The following is a 27,866-nucleotide window of genomic DNA, read 5'->3' as shown; positions in this document are numbered from 1 at the left end:
AAGCTCTGCTGAAACAACTCACCTGATATAATCCCATCATTTAAAACATGTAATATGCATTGCTTACACTTATAGAGGAGTTGCTGCATCCGAGTCAGACAAAGGGGGACACTGAATGCAAAATTGATTTCTTATTCAAACCATTACATTGTTTTGAAGTCTTTTATCAATTTAAAAAAACAAATAGTGAATGACGACACTTTAAAAAATACTAAAGTTTAAAGTAAAACTGACAAGATCTGTGTTGGAATTACAAACAGCATCAGAAGTGAAGTAGAGATACATGGATGGCCATGACCAACTGTTACAATTTCATGTTGTGCATATATTCTGTTCTTGTCTCCCCAGTTCTTTGGAAAATCTAAATGTATGAATAATACACTCACAATCACTTTATGGCATGAGCACTGTAGAGTAACTACTTTTGGTATTTTGTATTGTAAAGGATAATAAAATGTGTGTTTACTAACTATAATCCACAAACTCCAAACTTCTTACTAAGTACAATAAAAACTGGCCTTAAGAATGGCAATCAGGTTTCCCAGTGGCAGTCTCTTCTCAATGTTGACATAAGCAGTATCCCTGGTGAAGTGGGGAGACAGCCTCAGTCAATGTTCCCATTGAGGAGAATATGCATCCCCTTACATTTACAATCTACGGCTGCTGCTCACCGCTTCCTGGGACATGGCCGATAACACTGCTGTGGCATAGTTTAGATGCACCCACCTTCATCACGTTACAAGGTATGCCAGGAAGGCAGGGATATGCATGGGAAACAAGCATTTGTAACGTTCTCAGGTAGTACCCAGTCTGAACACCCGAAGAGGGAAGCAATCACTGCCATAAAACTATACGGATATTACCCAATGGGCTATCCATACGTTGGGAAGTGCCCACTGTCATAACCCTTCTTGGGAAGTACCCAATGCTCTTACAGTACTCAGGCAGTCGCCAATGCAATAACCCTATTGAAAGTACCCAATGCTCTATCCATACTTGAGAAGTGCCCACTGTCATAACCCTTCTTGGGAAGTACCCAATGCTCTTACAGTACTCAGGCAGTCACCAATGCAATAACCCTATTGAAAGTACCCAATGAAATAACCAAATTCAGACAGTACCCAGCGTCATAACCATACTCAGGAAGTACCCAATCATCTACCATCATAACAAGGGATACTTAGCTTGTTGAGGATTCACAACTTAAATCACATATTGTTTATGTTTGAATGGTGGGAATAATCAGAATAACATAAATGACTGAGCCCTGGAACAATGGAAGCAAGAGCATGGTCAATACAGGTGCCAGTTCCGTTAGATGTAACAAGACTTAGCGTGGGTGCATTAACACCATCATCCAAGATGTGATAAGTAGAAGGGAAGACCTAGTGGTGCTGACGAGAAGATAATAAAAAAGAAAACACGTCTCAGGTTATTTTGTGGCTGTACATGTTGAATAAATTATGCTTGGCTCTGAAGGACAACAATGCAAAGGTATATTGTTGCCAAGTTCATTACTGAAAGCTTAAAACCAAAGAGAGGAAACTGTGATAAGAACATGATTTAAAGCACAATTGGTCCAGGTCAGATTGGCATCAGCGGCATTTACTACTTTCAATAAATTAACAAAACAAAATCAATAGTTCTTACCTGCATCCCTGCTAAGGCATGCTGGGCCAGCTTCACGCTCTTCGACTCCAAGGCGAGTTGAAGTGGGAGCAGGCATTTCTCCCTGAAGAGAAGACAACATAAAAACCAGTTAAGAACCAAAGAGTGCCAGGCTATTCTGTCATTCTAGGGAGCAGAAGTTTACAGACTCATAGCTGACATGCTAAGCAGGAATCCACATATTCTGAAACTGAAAAATCAGTTGTTAATTCAATGACTTAAGAGTAAACTGAGAGAGCAAACACATTAATCAAGGAGAGGCAGCCATGCGAAGGAAGACATTAATGAAATCAGAAGTACAATACATCATCATCTTAGTCTTAATTGTATAAACTGGTGAAAACCAACAAAAAAACACCCAGGAAGTCACAAAACGAGATGCCCGGAAGAGGGTAATGAGAAATACCCAGTATACATCTAACCTTAGTTGACATCTTTGCAATGGACACTCAGAACATGATGTGATTGAAACAACCGAGGGGGCCTCATCCTCCAATTCCAATGACTGGTCTTGGTCATTCCTTACGTGCACTCCAACAATCTCCAGGCAAAGGAGATGCCCTATGAGAACTCGTCCTCATGGAGGTACAAAACTAATTAGATTCCAAAGACTAAACAACAACATCCCATATTCTCAGCATGGTGTTGTAGGACAACAATGTGTCACACACTGCATTTGACAAATAATTGCAAATGTGATGGTGGACCAAAAAATTAATTGTGCTGATTTATCAGACTGGTAAATTATACTGATGTTTGATGCCTGCATATTTCCAGAAGGATAATAAGCCATTCAACACAATACATTAGACTGAGCTTACACAAACAGCCAATTCAACTCAGACATGCCTTGTTGCCACCAAGAAGCTTCATGTTCTACTACACAACACAACATGTTAGACAATCTTACCACATCCATCTAACACAGCGCGGATATGTCATTTAGTAGACTTTCATTGGAAACCCAACAGCGTTTACCAATTAGCATCTGAGAGATCAGCTCCGTTGAGCTATCTGGATACCTATGAAATATTTCTCATTCCCAAAGCAACATGTTAGACAAACCTACCAGCTCGATCATACTTCATACCTCGGTACCAAAACCAAGTAGTTGGCAAAGGATTGCTCCCTCGTTATGAAAAAGTGTTGTGTTTCGCTATGGGAACAGGCCGAGACTGGAAACCAAAAGCAGCCACCGCAAAAATGTTGAAACAAGTCCTTATTTTTTTTTAATATATCTCTATTTTTCTCTTCCCATATACACCAACTGAGCAAGCAGCAAACACTCATGGAACTGGAGCGATTGGCCCAGGTGGCTGTGGGCCTTCAACAACTTGCCTCAAATGGCTCCACCCCCACACTCTTGGAAATGCCCAAGAAGAGAAACGGCCAGTCCGGCGCTATATGGGAGCCGTGCTTTGCTGCAATACAATATCTTTTTTTCTACTTGGACCTGTTCCCCCCCCCACCAAGTGGATTTGATAAACATGGATCCCACTGGGAATACTGTAGTTTCACTGGACAGAGACCTCAAAGCTAGGCTAGGAGTTCAGGGGGCAATCAAAGTGCACCTCTCTTTAATAGAATGTTTAGCAGCTTTCCTAATAAGGCTAAGAAACTAGCAGTGGTGATAGCGTGAACTATAGTGTAAAAAATGCATTTAATCTCCCCTTATCAGGGTCAATGGCCTACATCATGTCTATGATATGCATGGTGGGTATGTGTTGTGTGCGGGAGGAGAGGGGTCTTGGTCTGTCTGTGGTTGTGTGTGAGCTTTGTGGGTGTGGTATTTAAAACAGTGGTTAACGTAGTGCAATTGCCACACTAGTCAATGTCATGACTAGAAGTTTGCACATTTTGCATTCCTTTTTTCTTTCAACAAGGTGATTGTTCCTGTGAATCTTGGTGGTAGACCCTTTAGTCTCTGACGCAGCTGCACTGCAGTGCTTTTGCATATGCTGTGAATGGACAGGATCAATACTTAGTTCCACGCTCTATAATTATCCTAGGAGGAGTTGCACACAAGTGTAACTGAGAAGGGATTGTGATTCAGGGCAAAGCCTTGCTCGTTAATTTCTATCCAAACGAGATCTAAGATCCTGAAGATCCAGCTTCTGTGGCTAATCCCTGGAGAAAGGGGGCCTTCCTGCAAAGAAGGCGATGAACTGCATCTTCCGAGGGTGCCTTCCTGCAGTGATGTTCGCAGCGTAACTGAATAGAGAGGACCTGTGAGAGCTATCATTCGACTATATCTTCAGGGTATACAGCGGCCCCCAGACAGCTGCTAAGGAGCCATTGTTTTATGGTCACTTGCTTCCCCACATCACCATCAGTGCTCAAGGGAAGAGTTGTTGGCTGCTGCAGCCATGAAGGTAACCCTGCATTAACCATAATCCCTGATCTACAATAAGCATTGTGTGAGTACTATAGTTGATTGCAGAAGTCTTGAGGATTCCCTCACCTCTTCTCAGTGGACTGTGGATTTGGAGAGGTTGCTTTGGAAGGTGGTCTTGTATAAAACCATGGGTTGCATCTTTCTACTCCAAGATATCCTGGACAGATTCAGCCTTAAACCCACCAGCCCCAAAAGTCACATTGTCATCTGGAATGTCTTCGTTATCTCAGTTATCATCGCATAATGAAGTTACTAAAGATGTTGCGAACACAGTTGTGATGGACTCTGCAGACACAGATATGGGACCGAAACTAGGACAATGTTGATGTTGCCTGCACCTCTTGAAGAGACTACTTTGGCTTGTGAGATTTGAGTGGGAAATTCATTTCTTGGGTATGAGGACAATTCTTTGGGCCTGGAGAGGATGCATGGCAGCTACATCAAAATCCCATTAAGATTCAAGTGCCATTAACTTAAACTAATAAACTAATAAAAACTTCCTGTATCCAAAAGGAACACAGGTGGGTATGGACATTATAAAAAGTAAATCTATGGAATCAGAGTGTTGCAAAGTCTTTTCAAATTCTCAGCAGCTTGGGGTTATGCGGGTAAAAGTTACCAGCTTCTGGATCAACAAATCACCTAAAAAAACTCAGAGATCACCACATACGAGCATGTTTCAGCCTCACCGTCAACTAATGACCTTTCTACTCTTCTTTTCGATTTTAGCTCGACATGTAATCTCCTGCCAATACTGTTACTGGTTCTGTTATGATGTGATAATATGCCTGCCAGCATCATCGATACTCTCAGAAATCTGTGGGACATAGCTCACTCTCTTGGATTGGGATCCATGAATCTCCCGTCTTCCATCTATGTACAGCCAAGTGGAAATCCAAACACATCATACTGTCCTGTGGTGAAATGAGAAGTGGGAGCAATACAAACAAAACAGACAAATGGGGGTTTTATGTCGTTACTACAAATTCCGTTTCAACGCATGCCTTTTCCACGCATGCGTTACAACGGAATTCGTTTTCCACGCATCACCTTTACCACGAATTTTCCTTTACCACGCATAGATTTACAACGATTTTCGTTGTAAATTTATGCATGATGAGGGCATACTCGTTTTAAAGGTTATACCTCTCCCGTTACATGACACCGGCCCTCACTCCTTATTATTACCCCTGCCCTTAACCCTTAATCTTTTCTTTTTTTTTTAACTAAAAATCCCCTTACCTTTTTAACTTCATCTTCGTTTGTTACGTAGGTCACGTCGCTTGTACGTCGTAAAGAGGAAGCAGAAGTTTATTCCAGCTTCCTCTCTAACGACGCTGATTGCTTCGGCATTTAAGGTTCGGTTCTTTTTTGGGGGGGAACCCCCCTTTTTAATCCTACGCTTTATTTTTTTATTTTTGGGGGGGGGAGACCCCCCTTTTTTTTGTTTGCATTTACCACACATGCCTTTACTACGTATCTCGTAGTAAAGGTATGCGTGGTAAAGGCTGTCGTTGTAACCACGCATTTGTGTTGTAATGCATGCGTGGTAAATATTTTCGTGGAAACGGCCTCGTTGTAATGGCCGTTTCCCACAAATGGGTACCATTTTACATTGAGGACATTGCATTTAGTTAACAGCACTTTTCTACTCCGAGACGCTTTTAGCTGCTAGCTAAATGGAATAGGATGCTGAAAAGTTTGCAAATTGCTGAGCTCAACAGTGGTAGACGCTTTCTGTGCTGTGCTCGAGACAGCTTGAAAAGTCCTACACATTTGCAGATATGAAGCATGAGATCTGCAGTCAGGAAATCTTGCACTGCAAACCAAACTTCTTTATTAAACCCAATGAGAGTCCAGAATCAGGTTCTGGAGAATGTTCGACAGGGTACAGCAACACCCGTAATCTCAAGCAGCATATCCCAAAACCCAGATTAGCTCAGATGCCACATTAAGCGGACGCCTTTCACATACAACTTTCCTGACTACGCCTCCACAGCTCTGCACCACTGGGGCAAACCTACTCTGCACCCGCTGTGAGGAGAGGATCTTGTGTTGAGCACTGGTGAGGCGCAATTTAAAAGGCCCATTTACTCAACAAGCATTGGAAATGCAATAGGTCTCGCATTAGAAAAGTTGGAGTTATTGGTCTTGTAAATGACATATTTTATTTATTTGTTGGTTTTTAAAATTGCTAAATTGATGGCTTTGTCATTTACAATGCCAATAGTTATAACTTTCGCGAATGTGACACCTATAGCATTTGGAATGCAACATGTTTTGTATTTACGTGACTTAGATGGCAGCTCTGGTCGTTAGGCCACATCTCTAGAGAGCAGGAGAGTGCAGCAGGGGAGAGAAGCACAGCAATGCAATAGGTCTCGCATTAGGAAAGTTTGAGCTATTGGTATTGTAAAGGACACATTTTTTATTTATGTGCTTGTTTTGAAAATAGCGAAATTAATAGCTTTGTTATTTACAATGCCAATAGTTTTATCTTTCGCAAATGTGACACCTATTGTAACACAATATGTGTTGTGAGGGTGGGTGAGGGTGAGGGGGTGAGGGGTTGAGGGTGAGTGAGGGTGAGGGGTTGAGGGTGAGTGAGGGTGAGGGTGAGTGAGGGTGAGGGTGAGGGTGAGTGAGGGTGAGGGGTTGAGGGTGAGGGTGGGTGAGGGTGAGGGGTTGAGGGTGAGTGAGGGTGAGGGGTTGAGGGTGAGTGAGGGTGAGGGTGAGGGTGAGTGAGGGTGAGGGGTTGAGGGTGAGTGAGGGTGAGGGTGAGGGTGAGTGAGGGTGAGGGGTTGAGGGTGAGTGAGGGTGAGTGTGAGTGAGGGTGAGGGTGAGTGAGGGTGAGGGTGAGTGAGGGTGAGGGGTTGAGGGTGAGTGAGGGTGAGTGAGAGTGAGGGAGAGTGAGGGGTTGAGGGTGAGGGGTTGAGGGTGAGTGAGGGTGAGGGGTTGAGGGTGAGTGAGGGTGAGGGTGAGTGAGGGTGAGGGGTTGAGGGTGAGTGAGGGTGAGTGAGGGTGAGGGTGAGTGAGGGCGAGTGAGGGTGAGTGAGGGTGGGTGAGGGTGAGTGAGGGTGAGTGAGGGTGAGTGAGGGTGAGGGGGTGAGGGGGTGAGGGTGAGTGAGGGTGAGGGTGAGGGTGAGTGAGGGTGAGGGGTTGAGGGTGAGTGAGGGTGAGGGGTTGAGGGTGAGTGAGGGTGAGGGTGAGTGAGGGTGAGGGGTTGAGGGTGAGGGGTTGAGGGTGAGTGAGGGTGAGGGTGAGTGAGGGTGAGGGGTTGAGGGTGAGTGAGGGTGAGGGGTTGAGGGTGAGTGAGGGTGAGGGTGAGGGTGAGTGAGGGTGAGGGTGAGGGTGAGTGAGGGTGAGGGTGAGGGTGAGTGAGGGTGAGGGTGGGGGGTTGAGGGTGAGTGAGGGTGAGGGTGAGTGAGGGTGAGTGAGGGTGAGGGGTTGAGGGTGAGTGAGGGTGAGTGAGAGTGAGGGTGAGTGAGGGGTTGAGGGTGAGGGGTTGAGGGTGGGTGAGGGTGAGGGGTTGAGGGTGAGTGAAGGTGAGGGGTTGAGGGTGAGTGAGGGTGAGGGGTTGAGGGTGAGTGAGGGTGAGGGTGAGTGAGGGTGAGGGTGAGTGAGGGTGAGGGGTTGAGGGTGAGTGAGGGTGAGTGAGGGTGAGGGTGAGTGAGGGTGAGGGTGAGTGAGGGTGAGTGAGGGTGAGGGTGAGTGAGGGTGAGGGTGGGTGAGTGAGGGTGAGTGAGGGTGAGTGAGGGTGAGTGAGGGTGAGGGGTTGAGGGTGAGTGAGGGTGAGTGAGGGTGAGGGTGAGGGTGAGTGAGGGTGAGGGGTTGAGGGTGAGTGAGGGTGAGGGGTTGAGGGTGAGTGAGGGTGAGGGTGAGTGAGGGTGAGGGGTTGAGGGTGAGTGAGGGTGAGGGTGAGTGAGGGTGAGGGTGAGTGAGGGTGAGGGTGAGTGAGGGTGAGGGTGAGTGAGGGTGAGGGTGAGGGGTTGAGGGTGAGGGGTTGAGGGTGAGTGAGAGTGAGGGTGAGTGAGGGGTTGAGGGTGAGGGGATGAGGGTGAGTGAGGGTGAGGGTGAGGGGTTGAGGGTGAGTGAGGGTGAGGGATTGAGGGTGAGGGTGAGTGAGGGTGAGTGAGGGTGAGGGGTTGAGGGTGAGAGGGTGAGGGTGAGTGAGGGTGAGGGGTTGAGGGTGAGGGTGAGGGTGAGGGTGAGTGAGGGTGAGGGTGAGTGAGGGTGAGGGTGAGTGAGGGTGAGGGTGAGTGAGGGTGAGGGTGAGTGAGGGTGAGGGTGAGTGAGGGTGAGTGAGGGTGAGTGAGGGTGAGTGAGGGTGAGTGAGGGTGAGTGAGGGTGAGTGGGGGTGAGGGGTTGAGGGTGAGAGGGTGAGGGTGAGTGAGGGTGAGGGGTTGAGGGTGAGGGTGAGGGTGAGGGTGAGTGAGGGTGAGGGTGAGTGAGGGTGAGGGTGAGTGAGGGTGAGGGTGAGTGAGGGTGAGGGTGAGTGAGGGTGAGGGTGAGTGAGGGTGAGTGAGGGTGAGTGAGGGTGAGTGAGGGTGAGTGAGGGTGAGTGGGGGTGAGGGTGAGTGAGGGTGAGGGGTTGAGGGTGAGTGAGGGGTTGAGGGTGAGTGAGGGTGAGGGTGAGTGAGGGTGAGGGTGAATGAGGGTGAGTGAGGGTGAGGGTGAGGGGTTGAGGGTGAGTGAGGGTGAGGGTGAGTGAGGGTGAGGGTGAGTGAGGGTGAGTGAGGGTGAGGGGTTGAGGGTGAGTGAGGGTGAGTGAGGGTGAGGGTGAGTGAGGGTGAGGGTGAGTGAAGGTGATGAGAAAATACAGTTCAACAGGAAAAGTAGCACACTAATTTTTCCGCAAATGCTATAGGCACCTCGTATGTGTGAAGCCTTAACAGAGCTGCTGAACAAAGTAGCCCAAAATAAAAAACACGTTTTTTTACACAACACCTTTTGTGATCATGGCACGAGGTTGGGACGGAAGCATGCTTGGTTGTTTAATACACCAGCTACACCCCCCCCCCACCCCCAACAAAAAGACAGATACTGTTGGCAACAGCGGCCCGGTGTAAAAAGCCAAAGTGCTCACTCCATTCAGACTCTCGAAGCATGAAATACGTTTAAAAAGAAATCAAAGCAGTACTCAGAAATCAGACGTATTAATCCCAGCAGGGAAGATCCAACAAAATATGGCTGGCAAAGTAAATAAAATCACTGCATTATTCTAGACAAAGCCAGCGCTTTGTTAACGGAATTGGGTGAAGGTAGGCCGTACACAAACAAATCCAGCACAAAGTGGCAGAAAGAAGAAAGTGTTTCTCTTTACCCATAATTACTTGACACAATCTCAGTTTTCCAACATGAAAGAACGTGCTTTTTTTGCCACGTTTTGTTGTATTCATGTACGGTCACTAAACCGAATGAACTCTGCAGGATCTCAGAGCGGGGCAAGAAGGGCGTGGCTAAGCAGCTCCGGGCTGGAACATGGCTGCGACACAGTCTGTGAATCTGCTGCACACTGCGTGGATTCTAGCCCAAATTCTGGTTGCCCATACTACTTGATTATCCCCTCGCACAGTTGGACAAAATATCGCTGAACTGTGCGAGATGGAGCCCAATCTGGTAACCCTACCGCAAAGTGGTCATGCAGCACACAGGGGGAGGAGCGAGGTGGGGGGAGGGGGGGTTGGAGGCTGGGGGAGAACAGGGAGAGTGGACATGCGGGGGGAGCCTGAGCTTTACCATGGCGGGTTGTTTGAAGTGTTTATAAAAAGTACAAAATGCATTGTATTTTACTGCCGGGATGACTACAGTGAGTGTGATGCGGAGTGGATTTGCCCCATCGGCTGTCAGGCCTTTCTGTTCTGCACTGCCCAGCGGTGACAGTGTGGTGTAGGAGAACTGTTACCAAATTGAGAGGGGGGGCACGGATGTTTCGGAAGGCCAGACCTGCCGAGGAGCTGTGCTTTATTGTCCAAAGTTCCGAGTTCTGCCAGAGGGCGTTTTAAACACAAACACTAGTGTTCCGTTCAAAAACACATTAAAACAAGTAATACAGAGGCAGCGGAGAAAGTGTGGGGAGGCAGGTGAAAGACAGTCTGTTAAAAGACAAAGTAAGAGGCACTGGGCAGGGAAGACAGTTGCGAAGTGATAGAAACAATGAGAGAGACGTAGGTAAACAAGCAAAACAAGTCAAATAAGGAGACACGGCCGGCCAAGCGGCTGTGAAACTGAAAGCACGGCCGGCCGGCCGTGAACGCCTTTGATCCGGCAGGGGGTGGAGCGGCACCAAGCTGGGCAACAGATGGCTGGCGATTTGATGCTGTGCACGCGCATTTTAGGTCAATGCGCTTGCGCATTGACCTAAAAGCGCACGGGCACAGCACCAAATCGCCACAGTTAGGTAAACTTTGTTTAAAGCCCTATAGTCTCGCTTCTCTCAATGCGCATGCGCATTGATAGGTCACGAGACCTAAAAAGCAGCACCTGCTACACCTATTGTAAGGGCAATCATTTCTCCAGGTTCTGCACAAGCACTTACAATGGTAACAAGAAGCTTGCGGGTCTTAACGGTGACCATATGTAGAAGATACAGGGGACAAGGAGAACTTATCTTTCTCATCCTACCAACCATAAATGGTGATGAGTTACAAAAAAGCAGATACAATGAACGTGAAGATACACATTCAGACCAATTATGGTCTGACCAGCACAAAAATTAAAATTAATTTCATGGCACAAAATGAGAAAATTATCCTATTGAAAAATCTGTAGCTAGTACCAACTCAGATATAGTTACTCACATGGACGCTCAACCGCTTTCATTTTAATTGAGGTATACACAAATCAGTCAGCAGCACCTAAAAAGCACAAGCAAGCACCAAAACTGATATCCTAAGTAAGCAAAGGAACACCACTCAGAAATGAGTGCAACTAAACCTCATCAGGATTATATGTCTGATTTAGAAGTCTTAATTCCAAGCACTGAAAGACGGGTTTGGTGCCCTCAGTTTCTAAAACCACAAGACCTACATATAATATAAATCAGGTCAACATGGCCATCCACAATGTGATGCTGCCAACAGAAAAATAAAACGCCCACATTAGAAAATGTGACATGAGCATCTGGTAGCCCTAGAATCAGAACACTTCATTGGGAAGCCACCAAATCTAACCCACCTCGGTCATATTTTGCTATTATGCTAAGCCAAAGCAGTCAGAACAAACCTGGCTGTGTATGCATGAGTTTTCACCATGTTGTAATAAAAATGGCATTATATTCACCAGTGTTTGTAATGTATTTGTAAACTGGATCAGAAGAGTGCAGACCTGATGGTGCACGTTACATGAGCACTGAAGAGTGCTTATATGTGGAGAGTACACTGTGTTATTCATATGAAGAGCCACTGATAAAGAGAATGTGTGGACTGGAGCATGTATGGCAATAATTTAGATAAGCTGGAGTTAATCATCACAACAAGGAAGAAGATAAGAGGGAAAAGGGAGAAAGGGGTGTCATCTACTCACACAGTCAGTCAACCAAAGAAAAACCCCTGCTCCAGCACCCAGTGTATTACACTACATTCATAACCTTTAGTCCATCATTCAAACTACAAGGGTCTTAGACCAGCCACCGCCTGGATCAGTTATTGGTGCTATCAACTTTAGCAGTGAACACTGGAGATTACTGTAAAAAATAGAAGACATCTCACGTAAGCAACCAAGATATCAATTCCAGTGGCACAGACTCATCGTATGTGTACTCCGATGCGTGCAAGGGTGAAGGGCTGCGCTCTAGTCTTTTGCCAGCCCAATGTAGAAGCTAATGAATACTACTAATGACGGTCAGTGTTATGTCTTTGGTCATGTAACGTCCCTTAGTTGTTAATCCTCTGTTTATGAAGCCATCCTATACTTTCTGTTTCTCAGTGGTTCAAATGTTTGTCACAGAGACCTTCCATACTTTGACTCCATGTCCTATCCTGGGGACATGTTAAAAAAACACTGGCACACGCTACAACTTGTGAGTTACGTCTGGCCTACATGTTTCATTGCAGCATCTTCTCGTGGCGAATTCATGAGAGCCAGAGTACCGCTGTATCATTCATATACCGCAAACCATCTATCCAGAAGATGAAAGCCTACCGTGGGACATCCACAGGTGGAAGCCTACTGCCTTGCGTCATGTTTTTGCAGTTAAAACTGTGCTAGAAACAGCCTAAGTTCCTTTCCGAAATGCTTGTGACACAGAGGCAGGGGCAGGTAGCCAAATCAGCTCTTTCAAACATGGACTAATGTGTATCTGTGTTTTTTACAAATGTACAGCCCACTCCTAAGGTACCTGGCTTTGTGTAGGATCTTCAATCAGATTAACCTCCAGCCTGCTTGTATCACCTCCTTCTCTGGCTCCTTCAGCGCAGCATCCCAAGCAATGGTTTCCAAGGTCTCTTTCCTTTGATTTTCTAAGGTGCTGCAGGTAGTCCAGCACAATATTCATAAGGGTTTTAAAGATAATTCAACTTTTCCCTTACCTGACTTTTCCATTATGACTATATGCTCCAGAGGTGATGGACCAGCCCAGTGAACAGTCAGCTGTGCCATGATGCAGTTGTGTATATTTGAATTCTTGGAAGGGGGAGAGGTCACATTTCCCTTGCATCTAATTGAGCCGGCTATAGCTGTCACTTGTAGATGCTGAAGAGCAGTGGAGACAACAGGGAGGGCTGGGTAACTTCACAGTTGCTGTGTTGACTGGTGAGGTATACGTCTGTATACAGAGTTTTAGTTCTTTTTTTCAGTAGTTGAATCCTCGTATGACCGTACTAGTGTCTTCCGCCATTTTCCTGCATTGAATGAATAGTTTTTCCTTGATATGGACGAAGTCACATTGGACGCTCCTCCGCAATCTGAACCACAGTGGGTCGTCATGTAGGGTGTTATTTGTCTCCACGTACTCCCGACACTAGATTCCACAGGATCCTGGCTATCAAACATTTTCAGGTGAAAGGGAGTTTAGAAATAGGTCAATAAATAACTAGATGTTTGTGGATGAAGTGAAACGTTGACTCTCACTGTGTTGACCACTGCTAGCGTGTGAATGTGGCCTTTCAGGGAGTCTGGACATAGTGTAGGCAGCAACTTGGAGTCTTTGGTTTCTTTTGCAGCTAAGAAGGCTTGATTGCTTCTCAAACTCGAGAAAACAAAGGTGGTAACCTTGATCAGGGGAGGAATTATGGGTTGGAAGGTGATATATTCACTTTTTCACCAAGTTGAGTCTGAATTGCCTCAATGTAGTCAATATAACAGTCAAGCAGGTGAAGCTGTTAAGCTGTGAAAAGCATAGTAAACGTTCTTAAACGCTTCAGATTTGGTCACCTCACAAAACAATTAGAAGGATGTGCTGGTCCTGGTTAGCACGCCTGCTGATTTGGGAGCTTTTTTTGCTCTTCAGATAGCCACGTCCTTGCATTCTCATGCAGACATTAGAGCACCGCGGGGGTACGCAAAGCCTCCTCGGGGGTAAGTGACTACTTTGAAAATGAAATAATATTAACAGCTTAATAAAGTGTACTTGAATAAAGAAGCTAAATGTGCAATTGAACATTTTTAAATGTACTGTAAATGTGAAGGAATTTGAAATCGGAAGCTAAAAATTAAATTAGTGTCCTCAGATTGATTTGTGGGAGCAGTGCAGGTGCAACAACAGGGGCGGCCTTAGGCATGTGCAAGCTGTGCACCTGTACAGGGCCACCAAACCCCAGGGACCACCACGCCAATATATATCCGTAATATAATAATCCTCTGAGGATGGATACATATTTGCGCGGCGGCCCCTGGCAGGGATTTGGCAGCCTCTGGCTCTGTTCCACTTCCAAACACCCTGACGCAAATCCCCCCCTCTTCACTGGCTTGCGCACTCCACTCCGCCCGCCCCGCCCAGACCCCCTCTTCCGGGGCCCCCTACCTATGCTCCCTGCCCAGGGCCTCCATGAGCCTAGAGCCGCCCCTGGCATCAAACAGAATATAGTATGGACGATGAGTAGCCTCAATTGAATTTAGAAAAGCTCCAACCTTTCTATTACATATTTTTAATTTGCATTTATATTTGTTTGCGAATTAAATCAAATCTGTGATCATTTGGGTATTTGTTTGATGAATGAATGTTTTTTCTGTATTTTTTGTGCATTGTTTTGCAGCTCTAATCATCAACAATGCGTAAGCCGGGGCACCCGGCTTCCAATAATGATTCAGTGGAAGTCCCCGGGTTCCAATAATGATTCAGTGGAGGTCCCCGGGTTCCAGTAATGATTAAGTGGGTCTACCCAGTAGTCACGTTTTGAGAACCACTGCCTTAGAGGAAGACATCGTCCGATGCAGCCAGTGTTTCCAATTTGCAACCCGACTTTTTCAGTTACAAAGGTTTTTCGCACACCACTTATTAGATAAACTTTGACTCAGATTGTGATTCTGTGATGTTTTTGAGATGCAGTGCCTAAGGAGGGTCCTAGGCCCTAGTTGCTCTTTGGTGGTCTTGTGCAGGTGAAATATCACCACAGAAAGTGCATTTTGCCTAGAGTCTATTGGACAGTAGCACAGTTTCCCGACCAGAAGAATGGAATTTTTTTCATTAAGCCTAACAGTGCGCTATGGCCAGGCAACAAGCTCACTTCATGTTTCAATACACTGTGTTTTATAAGGGAATAATGGCCTCATCAGTGTCGGTCTTTGTTCGGCTTTGATCCGCTGCAGGCACACAAGCCATGAGCTGTAAATGATACCTAACAGATCCCAGGATTTCTCCAGGGACGGCTCGAAACCGGTACTGCCAGACAAACAGGAGCCACTTGCTTGCTGTAAATGTACGCGCCAAGGACGCACATCCGCCCTTTTCGACAACAGGCGGCGTCTTTTGTTGAAAGACCTGTGACAGTCAGAGATTCCTTGTTTTTGGCTTCCATTGAATCTAAACTCCGTCATCTGCACCAGCCCTCGGGTGTTGTACGGCTTAATTGCAATTGCTTAAGTACAGGTTGCAGTTTAGAAAAAAATCAATGCTGCCTGCAGCTAGAAGTCAGAGGCCCCCTGTCTCGAGCTCCCTTCACAGCCAGTAAAGGAATATCATGGATTTTTTTGCGTCAGATCTGCACACCATTCCATTCAATCAATGCCGCATCGAGTTCATTTTAAGGCACACGTTGACAAAGTCAGTAGGCCTGTCCGCGTTTTCTTGCAGTGAAAAGGCTTTTATAGCGGCCTCACCCACTGTGGTCCCTGTTGTGTTCCTGTTTATTATAAGCTCATGACGCCCCCAGCGCGCAACGTTAGGTCATGTGACCTCCCATAATAAAAGACGCACGCACGCGCGTTCATTCGGGTGCGGAGCAGAGAGCCAGCAAGCATACACCTAGTGTCCGTCTGTGTTATTTCTAGGCCACGTGCAAGGCCTGTAATCACCCTAGGTGCCCCCTGAGAGTAGGGCCCCTAGTCACAGCCCCTAGGGTTCCCACGATCTGCCGCCACGAAGAACACAACAATTGGCGACGAGGGTGGTTGATCGAGCCCTCGCCACGTGTGGGTGGTGTCAGCCCCCTTTTGTGCGGCGGCTGCGAGCGTGCTTTCCGCTCGCGGTGCTCGTGCCACACTGCTGCCCACACGCTGTGCCCCTGCACACACGGACTCTCGCCGATCGGGCGTGCAGGTGAGCTGGATCGCCGCCCCCGCCTCCGGCCTGTCGCGCTCTCCTTCCGTTTCAGTGCACTGCGTGCAGTGCGCCCCGTGCTCCTTGGTCCGTGGGCCGCCTGGTAGGGGCCACGCTGCTCCTAGGCCAGCGCCGCACTCAGCTTCCAGGCCGGTGCGTGAAGCGCGCTCTTGTGTGGCCCGGCCCGGCCTGGCTGACGCTCATCCACTAAGCCGCGCCCTGCCGTATCCCACGCATCGCGCGGACGCGGTGTTCTGCGTCTGGCCGTTGCTGTTTCTCCGTGCTCTGCTGGGGAGCGACGCGTGGAAGGGACGAAGGACCTGTGCACACGACGCCCTAGTTCGGTGGGCACTCCTGTGAAGAGGACACACACACCCCCGCGAGGCGACAGGTTGTGGGGTCCATCCAGAGGCCTACAAATCACGCTCACCGCCCCACCTGTCACGGAGGGCCCTACTGCTCACCAGTCACGACATGGCCACAATTCCACCTATTGAACCGTTTGTGGTGGAAGGATCTCCATCGTCATTAACCCCCAAGTGGAAGGAGTGGGTGGACAGACTCCTGGTATTTTTTGAAGCCACAAAAGTCCATAAAGAGCAGAAGCGGGCCATGGTGCTCCACCTAGGAGGCAAGGATGTGCATTCCATTGCCAGGACACTAGTAGAAGCTACTCCCAAAACTCACCACACACTCATCAATGCCTTGAATGCTCATTTTGAACCAATGGCTAATCAGGACTATGAACGATTTGTATTCAGGCAAGCGAGGCAATTGCCCGAGGAGTCGTTGGACACGTACCACACCAGGCTTAAGAGGCTGGCGTTGTCCTGTGGGTTTGCGGATACCACCGAAGAGATAAGGGGTCAAATCATTCAAGGCTGTGCATCGGCCAAGCTGAGAGAACGGATTCTGGAAGAATCGGGTAAGCCGCTAGCTGACATCCTGACCCTCGGGCGTACCAAGGAACTGTCCAAAGCACGAGCCGCCCACATGGAGGCAGCCCTACAAGCACCGGTCAAGGCTGAACCAGTCAACAAGCTCCAAGTGCGGGCGCCGGCCAAGTGGAACAAGAAACCTGTGAGGACACAGGGAGGTGCCTCTTGCTCCCCGTGTGGGTACTGTGGAGGCCCGACTCATCCAGCACCGGAATGTCCAGCTCGAGGGAAGCGTTGCTCAGGATGTGGCAAACTCAACCATTTCGAAAAAGTATGCCGCTCAAAGAAGTTTCGCAAGCCCCGACAAATAGTAAATGCACTGCCGGAAGGGGACCAGAGTCGAAGTGACATGGACGATGATGAGGAGGAAGAAAGGACGGTGCACAAGGTACACATGATAGGAACAGCTGCACGTCGTGCCAGGAAACTGCCACAATGCTCACTCACAGTGGCGGAGCAGGAAATTATGGCCGTGGTAGACACAGGGGCCACCATCAATCTGATGAGTGCCGCTCTATACAGAACATTGACTCGCCCTCCGAATCTACATCCCTCACCCATCACGGTCTTTGCTTATGGTCAGGAGACACCCCTCAGAATCAGGGGAAAGTTCCGGACATCCATTACTCATGGGGATAAAACCATCAATACCAATGTATTTGTCTCGGAAGACGGGCAAGGCATGCTATTGGGATGTCGAGCGGCTGAAGATTTAGGCGTTGTCACTTTTGCGTTTGGAGTCCATGAAGAATCGGTGCAGCAACTTATAATGGATTTCTCCGATATCTTCCAGGGCATCGGACGTTTTACAGGGAGAGAGATACACCTTCATGTGGACCCGACAGTGCAGCCAGTCGCGCTGCGACACCGCCGCATAGCCTTCCATCTCAGACCTCTGGTAGAAGAGGAACTCAGAAAACTGGAGGCGGCGGGTATCATTGAAAAGGTCACAGGTCCCACTCCCTGGGTGTCACCCATCGTGGTAACAAGGAAACCAAAGCAACCCGGAGCTGTTCGGATATGTGTGGACATGCGCCTCCCCAACGCTGCTATCAAACGAGAACGACACATTACACCCACAATCGATGACCTCATCGGAGAAATGGCCGGGGCCTGTTGGTTCTCAAAACTGGACCTTCGGTCTGGGTATCATCAACTGGTATTGGACAAAGAGTCGAGGAACATCACAACGTTTTCAACACACGTAGGCCTCAGAAGATACACCAGACTCAGTTTCGGAATATCCAGTGCGGCTGAAGTATTTCAAAATGTGATCCAGGAACTGATTGCAGACATACCTGGGGTGGTCAATGTCAGTGATGACATCATGGTACATGCGAGAACCATTGGGGAACACAATCAGCGACTGGCACAAGTGTTCAGAAGACTACGAGAGGCTGGCCTAACCCTACATCGAGAAAAATGTGAGTTCCTGAGGCGGAAAATAGGGTTTTTTGGATACACCTTCTCGGCTGATGGAGTTCAACCGGACCCGGAGAAAGTCAAAGATGTTAAGGATGCCAAACCTCCCTCCACGGTCACCGAAGTCCGCAGTTTTCTAGGGATGGTCAACTACTGTGGACGGTTCATCAGAGACCTTGCCAATCTGACACTTCCTTTGAGGGAACTTACGAAGGACTCCGCTCCCTGGACATGGGGACCGGAACAAGAAAAGGCATTTGAGAGTATCAAGGAGGCACTGTCAGACGACACCACTCTGGCCTTCTTTGATCCCCGAAATCTCACCCTGGTGGCCGTAGATGCCGGCCCTGCAGGTCTAGGTGCAGTACTTATGCAGAAACAGAGGGATGAGTTGGATTGGAGGCCGGTGGCTTTTGCGAGTCGTTCACTCACGGACACAGAGCAGCGATATTCCCAAATTGAAAAGGAGGCCATAGCCATACATTGGGGTTGCAGACATTTTCATCTCTATCTGTATGGAAAACCATTTACTGTCATCACAAATCACAAGCCGCTGGTGGCCCTGTTCTCGGGGACCTCAACGAAACCACCACCTCGCATAGAAAAGTGGATGCTGCAACTCCAAGAATACAACTGTAACATTGAATACCAACCAGGAGCCAAGAATCCGGCTGACTATCTTTCACGACACCCTCGGGCGGCTACCCCTGAAGAGATAGAAGAGGCAGAAGAAACTGAAGCGTATGTCAAATGTGTAATGGCCAGGTCGTGCCCCCGCTCCATCTCTGTCAGTGACGTGGCAGCGGCCACCACCCAGGATGCTTGCCTCCAAAGGGCTAGGGAAGCAATGCAGAAGCGAAACTGGCATAGAGTTAAGGAGAGCTGGAAGACACTCACACCAGAAGCTCGACGAGTCATGGAGAGTTTATACCATGTGAAGGATGAGTTGAATGAGGACAACACTGGTTGCCTACTAAGAGGACATAGGTTGGTAATACCATCCGCGCTAACGGAACAAGTGGTTCAACTGGCCCATGTTGGTCACCAAGGAATTGTCAAGACCAAGGCACGTCTGAGAGCCAAAGTGTGGTTCCCGCTCATGGATGAATTCGTGGAGAAGATGGTAAGATCCTGCGCTGCCTGCAGGTCACGGGGGATGTACCACGGGAAGCACCGGTCATAGTGGAACCCCGTCCGCAACAACCGTGGAAACTGGTCAGCATGGACTTCGGCAGCCTTCCAGATGGACGACACACCATGGTGGTGATTGACGATCACTCAAAGTACCCGGAGGTTGAAATCATAGCCAACACAAGTGCTGCGGAAGTACTCCCCAAACTAGAAAAGATAATAGCTGCTCATGGAGTAATGAGAGAATTGCGCACTGACAATGGACCCCCGTTTCAAGGCCAGGAACTAGCCACCTATCTGAGCTCTCTGGGTGTGCGACATCGTCGGATAACTCCCCGCTGGCCACAAGCGAATGGCGAAGCAGAACGATTCATGAGGACTCTCAATAAGGTGATAAGGATTGCGCATGATAAAGGACAGTCAGTGGAAATGGCTATATTCACATTTCTTCGAAGTTACCGCCAAACACCTCACACCACCACGGGAGTGGCTCCGGCGCACCTTCTCATGGGACGGGTAGTAATGGACTCTATTCCGCATCACCCAAGCTGGATGCCGAAGCAGACGGATGAAGATAAGATCGCGGACAGCCGGAGAAGAGCGTATGCCCAAGTCAGTCAAAGACGGAGAGCCACAGCAGTGAAATTCCGCAGAGGAGATGTGGTGCTATTGAAGAACAGAGTGACCAGTGGCAAATTCAGGCTAACTTATGAAAAAGGCCCATGGCGGGTGATCAGTGTGAAGGGTACCCGTATAATGGCCACCAGAGGACGAGAAACAGTAACCAGGAATGTGTCGCACTTCAAGCATTTTCACACAGCACTGAATCCAAGGGAGAGCCCACAGGAGGCCACAGTGCAAAAGAAGAATGACAAGTCAGTCGGTGCCGATCCCATGGACAGCTCAGAGAACTCGTGGAGAGATGTCCTTTCTGATGACTCTGGTAGTGAAGCTGAAGAAATGGTCAGTGATGCTGGAGCTCCAGAGGTGGCGGATGAGGTACCGGATAGCCATCCATCCACCGAGGGGACCAGTGAAGGAACTGTCACAGGGCGGGACAGTTTGCAGTATAGCCTGAGAAGAAATCCAGAGCCCTCCTGTCGGCTGCGAAATTATTTCACGTAAGAATGTTCCAATTTGTTTCATAGACCAGCCTGGCATCGTGGTGCCACCCGGGACATGTTTCTACTGTTTAGCTAAATCGTGATATACTAAGTATGCCATTTGTGCCTGATCAAGTTTGAACTGTTGCACCGAAAAAGCACTGTGTGTTTGTTTTTCATGTTTTAGGAGGAATGTTGTGTTCCTGTTTATTATAAGCTCATGACGCCCCCAGCGCGCAACGTTAGGTCATGTGACCTCCCATAATAAAAGACGCACGCACGCACGCACGTTCATTCGGGTGCGGAGCAGAGAGCCAGCAAGCATACACCTAGTGTCCGTCTGTGTTATTTCTAGGCCACGTGCAAGGCCTGTAATCACCCTAGGTGCCCCCTGAGAGTAGGGCCCCTAGTCACAGCCGCTAGGGTTCCCACGATCTGCCGCCACGAAGAACACAACAGTCCCTACCCTATTGTCCTATTGTATTGATTAAACCATTTCATCTCAGCCACTTGGTTGGAGCCCGGGCCAGGGAAGGCAAAGCCGGACCCAATGGGGCCCCGGGACAAACGCAGCCCGGAGGCAGGAAGGTCCTCCACCCCCCACGGGGGCGCAAGCTCGGGGAAAAAGGGGTGACCGCAATTGGTCGCCCCAGGTTAGGTTTGGTTTCCGAAACAGACAAAATTATCTGTGGGTCAATCGTGTTACTCAGCGCCCTAAGGCGTCTCTATCACAAGAAAATAGTACCTACTCTCACACAGAGAAGCCCTAGTTAATTATACTAAGATCCACCAGATGATAGGCTAAAGTTTGTTACTAAGTGATGGGCGCAGTGCTCGAATGAAAAAGAATGTGATGAATGTGTGATAAAACTAACTACCACAAGAAAAAAGTTCTAATATGTATCTCGTGGTATCATGATTAAAAACAGTACTAAGGCAGTTTTCAAAAAATAACTGCAACTATCTAGTTAGAGGGTCGGTCCCTCTAGCTAGATAGTTGCAGTCATTTTTTTTCATTCGAGCACTGCGCCCATCACTTAGTAACAAACTTTAGCTTATCATCTGGTGGATCTTAGTATATCCCAGCACACATTTAAAACTTCCCTGAGCTCCTCGCTCACAGTGAGGGGGTTGCAGCCCTCAGCTGTACTAGGAGTTACAGCAGGGAGGAGATCCCAGATGATGAAGCATGTCACCTTGGTGAGTGATGGGATCCCGTCCCTTAATTAGGGCTTCCCTGTTTGAGAGTAGGTACTATTTACTTGTGTTAGAGACACCTTAGGGCGCTGAGTAACACGATAGACCCACAAATAATTTTGCCTGTTTCTAACAGCCAGATTCATCAAGGGAAATTGCGCTCGCAAAGGGCCAGATTCTGAGAATCTGGCCCTTTGCGAGCGCAATTTTTGCATTTGGGAGTCATCATCCCAAATGCAAAAATCGCTAATAAAGAATTCGCAATTGTGCGAGGAATTGCATTTAAGTAATCTCTAATTGAGATTCCTTAAATGCAATTCATGAAACATTTAAAAATTGCGAATTCGCATTTTTGGGACGCTATTTACCGCGAAGTCAAACCTCGTGGTAAATAGCGGAAACTTAGAAAAATGCACTTAAGTGCATTTTTCTAAGTTGTATGTCACACACACACATGTCCTTGGGACATGTGTGTGCATAACACCAGCGTCCAATATCATTTTAGGGGTGCAACAGGGTGTCCTTTGGACACCCCTGCACCCTTGAAATCGCAAACTCAAAATGCGAATCGCTAATAGCGATTCGCACATTGAAATGTGTTCCCATTCATTCCTAGGGGCCTTTAGGAATGAATGGGGAGTTATTCCTTATTTGCGATTAGCAATTAGCTAATTGCAAATAAGGAAGCTGTAGGAATCGCAATAAATATTGCGATTTCTACTTGAATCCCGTTTTGCGAGTCTGTAATAGCGATTCCTTAATAATCGCTATTACAGACTCGCAAAACATGCCGATGATGAATCTAGGTGTAAGTCTTTTAGGGAAAGTATCTGTGCTGGTCTTTAAATTTTCACTTGGACCCTCCTACCCCCCACTTTGTATCCTAGGTTTGGTCTCCCCCAATCAGGGGAAGAGGCCACAAGCTGCTGAGGGGGTTGAGAATGGGGCGAGAGGCCCCATTGAGCATACAGGCGTAAAGAGACAGGAATCCCATCCACCCACCACACCAGAGAAAGGCAGAAAGGCGGGCTTAGCAGCCGCAGGGGTTTGAGGCGAGGCTGTAAAAAAACCTAGAAGGATAGAAAAAGGAAATTTGCTAAAAGTAGATGAAAGGCTCTTGCAGTGTCCTTGGGATGCCTCACAGCAGGGGCACTGAGGGAGCCAGTAGTGGACATTTTAGCCACAGACAGAGTAGACGGGAGGCTCCCACAGGGCCCTTGGGATGCCTCACGGCAGTGGTACCAAAGGAGCGAGAGGTCAGAAGTCATCCGCAGGCTGGATAGATGAAGTGCTCACATGGGGTCCTTGGGATGCCACATGGAAGACCCAGAGGAGCAGGGGGGGCCTATATGGGTCTGAAGGCAAGCGGGACAGCATTTCTGGCCCGGAAGTAGCCGGACCGGCACCCGCCAAATCGGTAGTAAGTTGAAGCCTAACCCGTACAACAGTGGCCTTGGTAATTGGGCCCCTCCCCAGGAAGTAATCTGTCTGAGAGCAGAGAACAAACAAAAACCTAACTAAGTGAACTATGATGGCAAATCAGTTAATGAGTCAATTGAAATGTATGTATGACCATGAAGAGGAAAAATGTCTAAATGTTTATGTGTTAATAAACTGCGACCTAAACAAGTTGTCATTGGTGTGTGTGAAGGGTCAATGGGCGCAGTTTGGAAAAAGGCTAAGGGAGGAGGAATGGGGTATGACTCGCCTCTTGGGAGGGGCTTTTAACCCCCCCCCACCCCCTCAAGGGGTTTAGTAGCTTTGATCCTGGCCTGGCTGTGCATGCGGTACAGCTGGCAGAGGCCAAGCAGGGCATCTGCGTGCTGAGAACTGCAATGCTCCCATTCAGATGGTTCTACATAGCTTGGTCGGGGCTATATTTGGGGACCCGCCATCCCACAATAGGGCATGCAGTTTGCCCTCCAAGCATCAGATGAAAGCATCCGGGACTATATTGGGGGGGCACTGTAACACATTTTCCCCCACATGCATCAACCTATTTAGGAAGTGCAAACGGTGCGAATCGGTAAATTCGGCCGTTTGCACTTCCTAAATACGTTTTTGGGATGCATGAAACAATTCGCTATTTTTTGCATTTCTTAAAAATGCAAATGCAATTAAGGAATCGCATTTGTGCGATTCCTTAAATGCAATGCATCAATTTGTAAAAAATAGCGAATTTTGAAATTGGAAGTGCAAATTAACATGAGGTTGACCCTCGTGTTAATTTGCGAAAATTTTTAAAAATGCAAAAAAATGCATTTTTTAAACTTGCATGTTACAGACAAACATGCACTTGAAAATACATTTCAGGGGTGCAGGGGGGGGGGTCCTTTGCAATGCATCAAAAAATTGCGAGAGCAAAAAAAAAAAAATGCAAAACGGCATTGATTCCTATGGGCCTCTAGGCCCATAGGAATCAATGTAATGCCATTCCTTAATTGCGATTCGCAAGTAAGGAATCGCAATTTCCGAAAATTAAGAAATCCTAAAAACTTTTAGGATTTCTTGATGCAAAGGATTTTGCATTTCCTAAATAGCGATTCCTTAATTTTCGCTATTTAAGAAATGCAAAATCCTAGATTGATGCATGTGGGGGATAGTAACTTGGGAATGGATGGTTATCAACTTAAACATGGCTGTTCTTCCCAGTCCCAAAAGCGATAGTTCGAGACACTGCTTCTGATCGTCCTGAAAGATATCTCACTTCCAAATTACAGTTAGGAAAGGCCCATTTATTTCTTAGTTTATTAGAAATACTTTAACACAGAAAATGCACACAGTTCTCTGATTCTAGTGAGAAAATAGAATCACAAGTTTCTAGGCAAAAGAAAAGCCAGCAACAGGCAAAGAAGCCAACTCTACCTTGGAGTAAACAGATTTGATAATCTTGCATCACTATGGGAATAGCAATATGTGGACATCTCAGGATGTACATGAGCGAACAACAGTTCCCCTTAGCCCCTTTGCTGCGGTGGGGAATTCCCCTGCTGTTCTGGGGGGGAGACCGCGCACAGCACCCGCATGCTCATGACGAGCTCAGCTCGTCATGAGGCACGGCGCTCCTGTGCTCTTGACGAGCTGAGCTCGTCACAGGTGCACCGGCTCCCGTGGAAAGCTCAGCACAGCAGGGGAATTCTCCCCGCACCTGATCGTTCCACGGCTCATGACGAGCTGAGCTCGTCATGAGCACCGGAGCACCGTGCCTCCTGACGAGCTCAGCTCGTCATGAGCATGGAAAAGGCTAAGCGAAACCGGGTAAAGTTTCTACAATAGCAGATCGCTACTGTTGTTTAACGTTTGAAAAGACAGAATCAGCAGTAACCTACGGCAATCAGTCATATTGGACTTCTCATTCCTAAAGGTTCTCCTGAACACAGGCCTGCAGTTCCTGTGAGCCTTACCGAGTATGGCGGCACTCCAGGCCAATGCTATCCCTGCTCCAATGGCAGATTTCCTTCCCAGTGCATCCAGTCACTTAGGCTGCTGCCTACATCACGACCCAGTCACAATCCAATTTCTTTATCAGTAGCTAGTTCTCTTTCCAGTCTCTCTTTTGGACTTTCTTTACCTGCAGACAGGGCTACACTGCCTTTTGATTAGACCTTCACAATACAGATACCACATACATACATGGCCGCTGCACTGGAGGAGGACTGAGGATGGGGAAAGGGCATAATTTCACGCTGATCTGTCAAGCGGGGTAAAAAAAGGAAGGGGTACCAAAAGTGTGATTTCCCCTGCTAATAGTTCAGAAAAAAATAGTAGAACAAAATTACACTAAATTTAGCGAAATATCAGAAAGTTACTCAGAGAGCATATTTTTGGTGATTTGGTATCAACAGCTGTTCTTGAGAAATTAGCTTTTAAAGAGTGGGTTGGGTGTGAAGGGGTTAATACTCAAAGTTAGGTGTCTGGATAATTGGTCCCATGGTAATCTGGAAGTCTCAAAAAATTTAATAAATAGGGCCTTCTGATTGGCCGAAGGAGCTTCTTCTCCCAACAGAACGTTTGGTACCACAATACCGAGTGATCTGATTGGCTACCTGCAAATCTGAACAAAATGCTGTGGTGGCCATTGCAGGGCTCGGTCCCAGAGTCCTGAAAAAAATGATAAAGCCCATATGGGATCAGGGTGGGCACACCCTGACCCCCATAACCATGTAGGGGGGTGAGGAGTTCTATAGGGACCCCCCCTTCCCTCTTATGTAAAATAAAAGAAAATCTGGGGTGCCAGTACAAGGGTACCCGCACATATCTACGCATACACTATGGGGTCTCTGTTCATGATCCATAGACTAGACCCGGAAGCCAATTGGCACTGTACGGGTCATAGGCCATATGCAGTGGGGGTTGTCCATCTGCAGTGGGTTAGACACAGGGTCAACCTACTGCACGTCGGTGAAGCCCGTGATCAGTGGGAGGTTAGTCGTCCATGGAGGGGTTGAGTTCAGGACCGGTCCAGAGGCCATACCCTGAGAACAACCTGCCCCCCACATACACACACACACACCTACCAATGGTTGGCCGGCTATGGATGGGTTGGGCCCATGGGAGGCTCAGGTTGCTGTGAATAAAATTAAAATTAAAATTTTGCTGCGCAGTTTGCAGACTTTAAGGCCGGATACGTAGTTGCCTGCTTGTTCCTTGAGATCGGCAAACCTAATCCAGGGACTGTGAACCACACAAGCTTAATGGCCAGGGACCGTGAAGCCATGGCAAGCTCCTTGACCAGCAAGCTTTGTGACACGGGAATGCGAACCTACGGCAGGCTTCATCAAATATGCAACATTATAATAACTACCAGCGGGACTATTGGCTTGACATTTTACCCTCTCGCAGCCTGCTTCCACTCAAGTAGATCATTCCACCCAGCCAGAATTATTTTTATTAGGTCTATGACAGGGTTCAAAATTTGCCAACTTTACTTTATTACGAGATGGTGCCCGGAAAGTGATGAATGTCGCTGATCAGTAAGTCAGGTAGATGAAATTCAAGTCTTCTAATAATTGACTTTCAATGGAATATCCCTCATTTAAATGTCCCTATATCAGTGGAATGCAAGGAAATGTTAGAAAAGGTCAAAGGGCACCTTAATATGTAAAAGATGCAGCTTTAGCCAACGAACAGCATAAGAAAGCTGAAAGCACATCTGGTTTTTATAAGGAAACGAAAAACATCCTTAAAAAAAAAACACACGGTTTGTGTTGATTTTGTTGCCGATGGTAAATACAAATGGGAAATGAGCACATTAATCCTTCTTATACGAGACGTAAGGAAGGCACAAAATAACACAACATGTTAAAGGCAAACTGACATTTCTGCTAAGCCTAGGCAAAGATCAGAAACATTTGTGAGAAGAATTGCCTGAAAGATGCTAATGTTAGCGATGAATGGGGCAGGCATGTGTAAAATAGGTCTCGTTTTTCAGAAACTATATGGTGTTTGAAAAAAAAATACTGTATTTTCCATCTTCGAAAATAATAATCTACACTGTAATATAACACTCGCTGAGAGTTTTTTTTTTTGTTTTTTTTTTAAATTAACGCTTCTTTCAGAGCTTTCTTTAACCCAAAACCAGTCCGAGGATGTTTGTTTCCAGTCCAGGAAGGACGGAGCCTGGCAGTTCGGGTTGGACTGTTCCCATGAGGAGCAGGGTCAAAACTGACTTGCATATGGCTGGGTCCAAACTGCGGTGGAATAGGGAGCAAAAGAAGGATGGATTTAACCCATATCTCTTGACTTGGGTTAAGTGGTTGAAAAGTTTCAGCACTCTGTCCATCATCTTGTTGTGTTTGCTATGTTCACCCTAAGTGGCCAGACATGGGTCCCTTGCTTGCGGTGCCACTGGATTCAAGCTAGCCTCGCTGATGAGGGGTGATACCCCTAAACCGGTCTCAGGATGCTTCTTTCTGGTCTAGGGAGGACCTGACAGTTTGGTCTGGACTGTTCCAATGAGGAGCAGGCTCGAGACTGATTTGTATTTGGCTGGGACCAAACTGGGGTGGTATAGTGAACAAAACAAGCATTGGCATAGCCACTAGGTCTCGCCTTTGGGATCTTATACGTTTTTTGCCAGAGCTATTGGCTTTGACAATGTGTTTAAGCTCTGTTGTACTACAGTGTAAAACGGCCCAGCCACCAACAAAGAAACGGCCCACATACTGACCTGTCAGACGAGACCTCCGGGTTGCTCTGTAGGCCAATCTGACCCTGCCAACCATACTCTAAACTGGGATTTTTTAAACCCATTTGCCTAGCGCTAAAAACACAACTGCACTCTATGGTGGGCAAAGAGGTGTCGGATAAAAAAAAGT

General features: G+C 47.5%; 1 protein-coding gene across 1 annotated transcript in view; it reads right to left on the bottom strand.

Annotated features, from left to right (window-relative positions):
- The window catches only part of ARFGEF3 (ARFGEF family member 3), a 505,700-nt gene that overhangs the window by 339,975 nt on the left and 137,859 nt on the right, over positions 1-27,866 (bottom strand). Inside the window, exon 3 of the mRNA XM_078649342.1 lies at positions 1,651-1,732. Coding sequence (XP_078505468.1) covers positions 1,651-1,732 — 82 coding nt within the window. The remainder of the gene's footprint in view (positions 1-1,650; positions 1,733-27,866) is intronic.

This window comes from Lissotriton helveticus, chromosome 6, assembly GCF_964261635.1.
Source record: "Lissotriton helveticus chromosome 6, aLisHel1.1, whole genome shotgun sequence".
Taxonomy (NCBI): domain Eukaryota; kingdom Metazoa; phylum Chordata; class Amphibia; order Caudata; family Salamandridae; genus Lissotriton; species Lissotriton helveticus.
The sequence above is the reverse complement of the archived record's forward strand: the minus strand, read 5'-3'. Positions and strand labels throughout refer to the sequence as shown.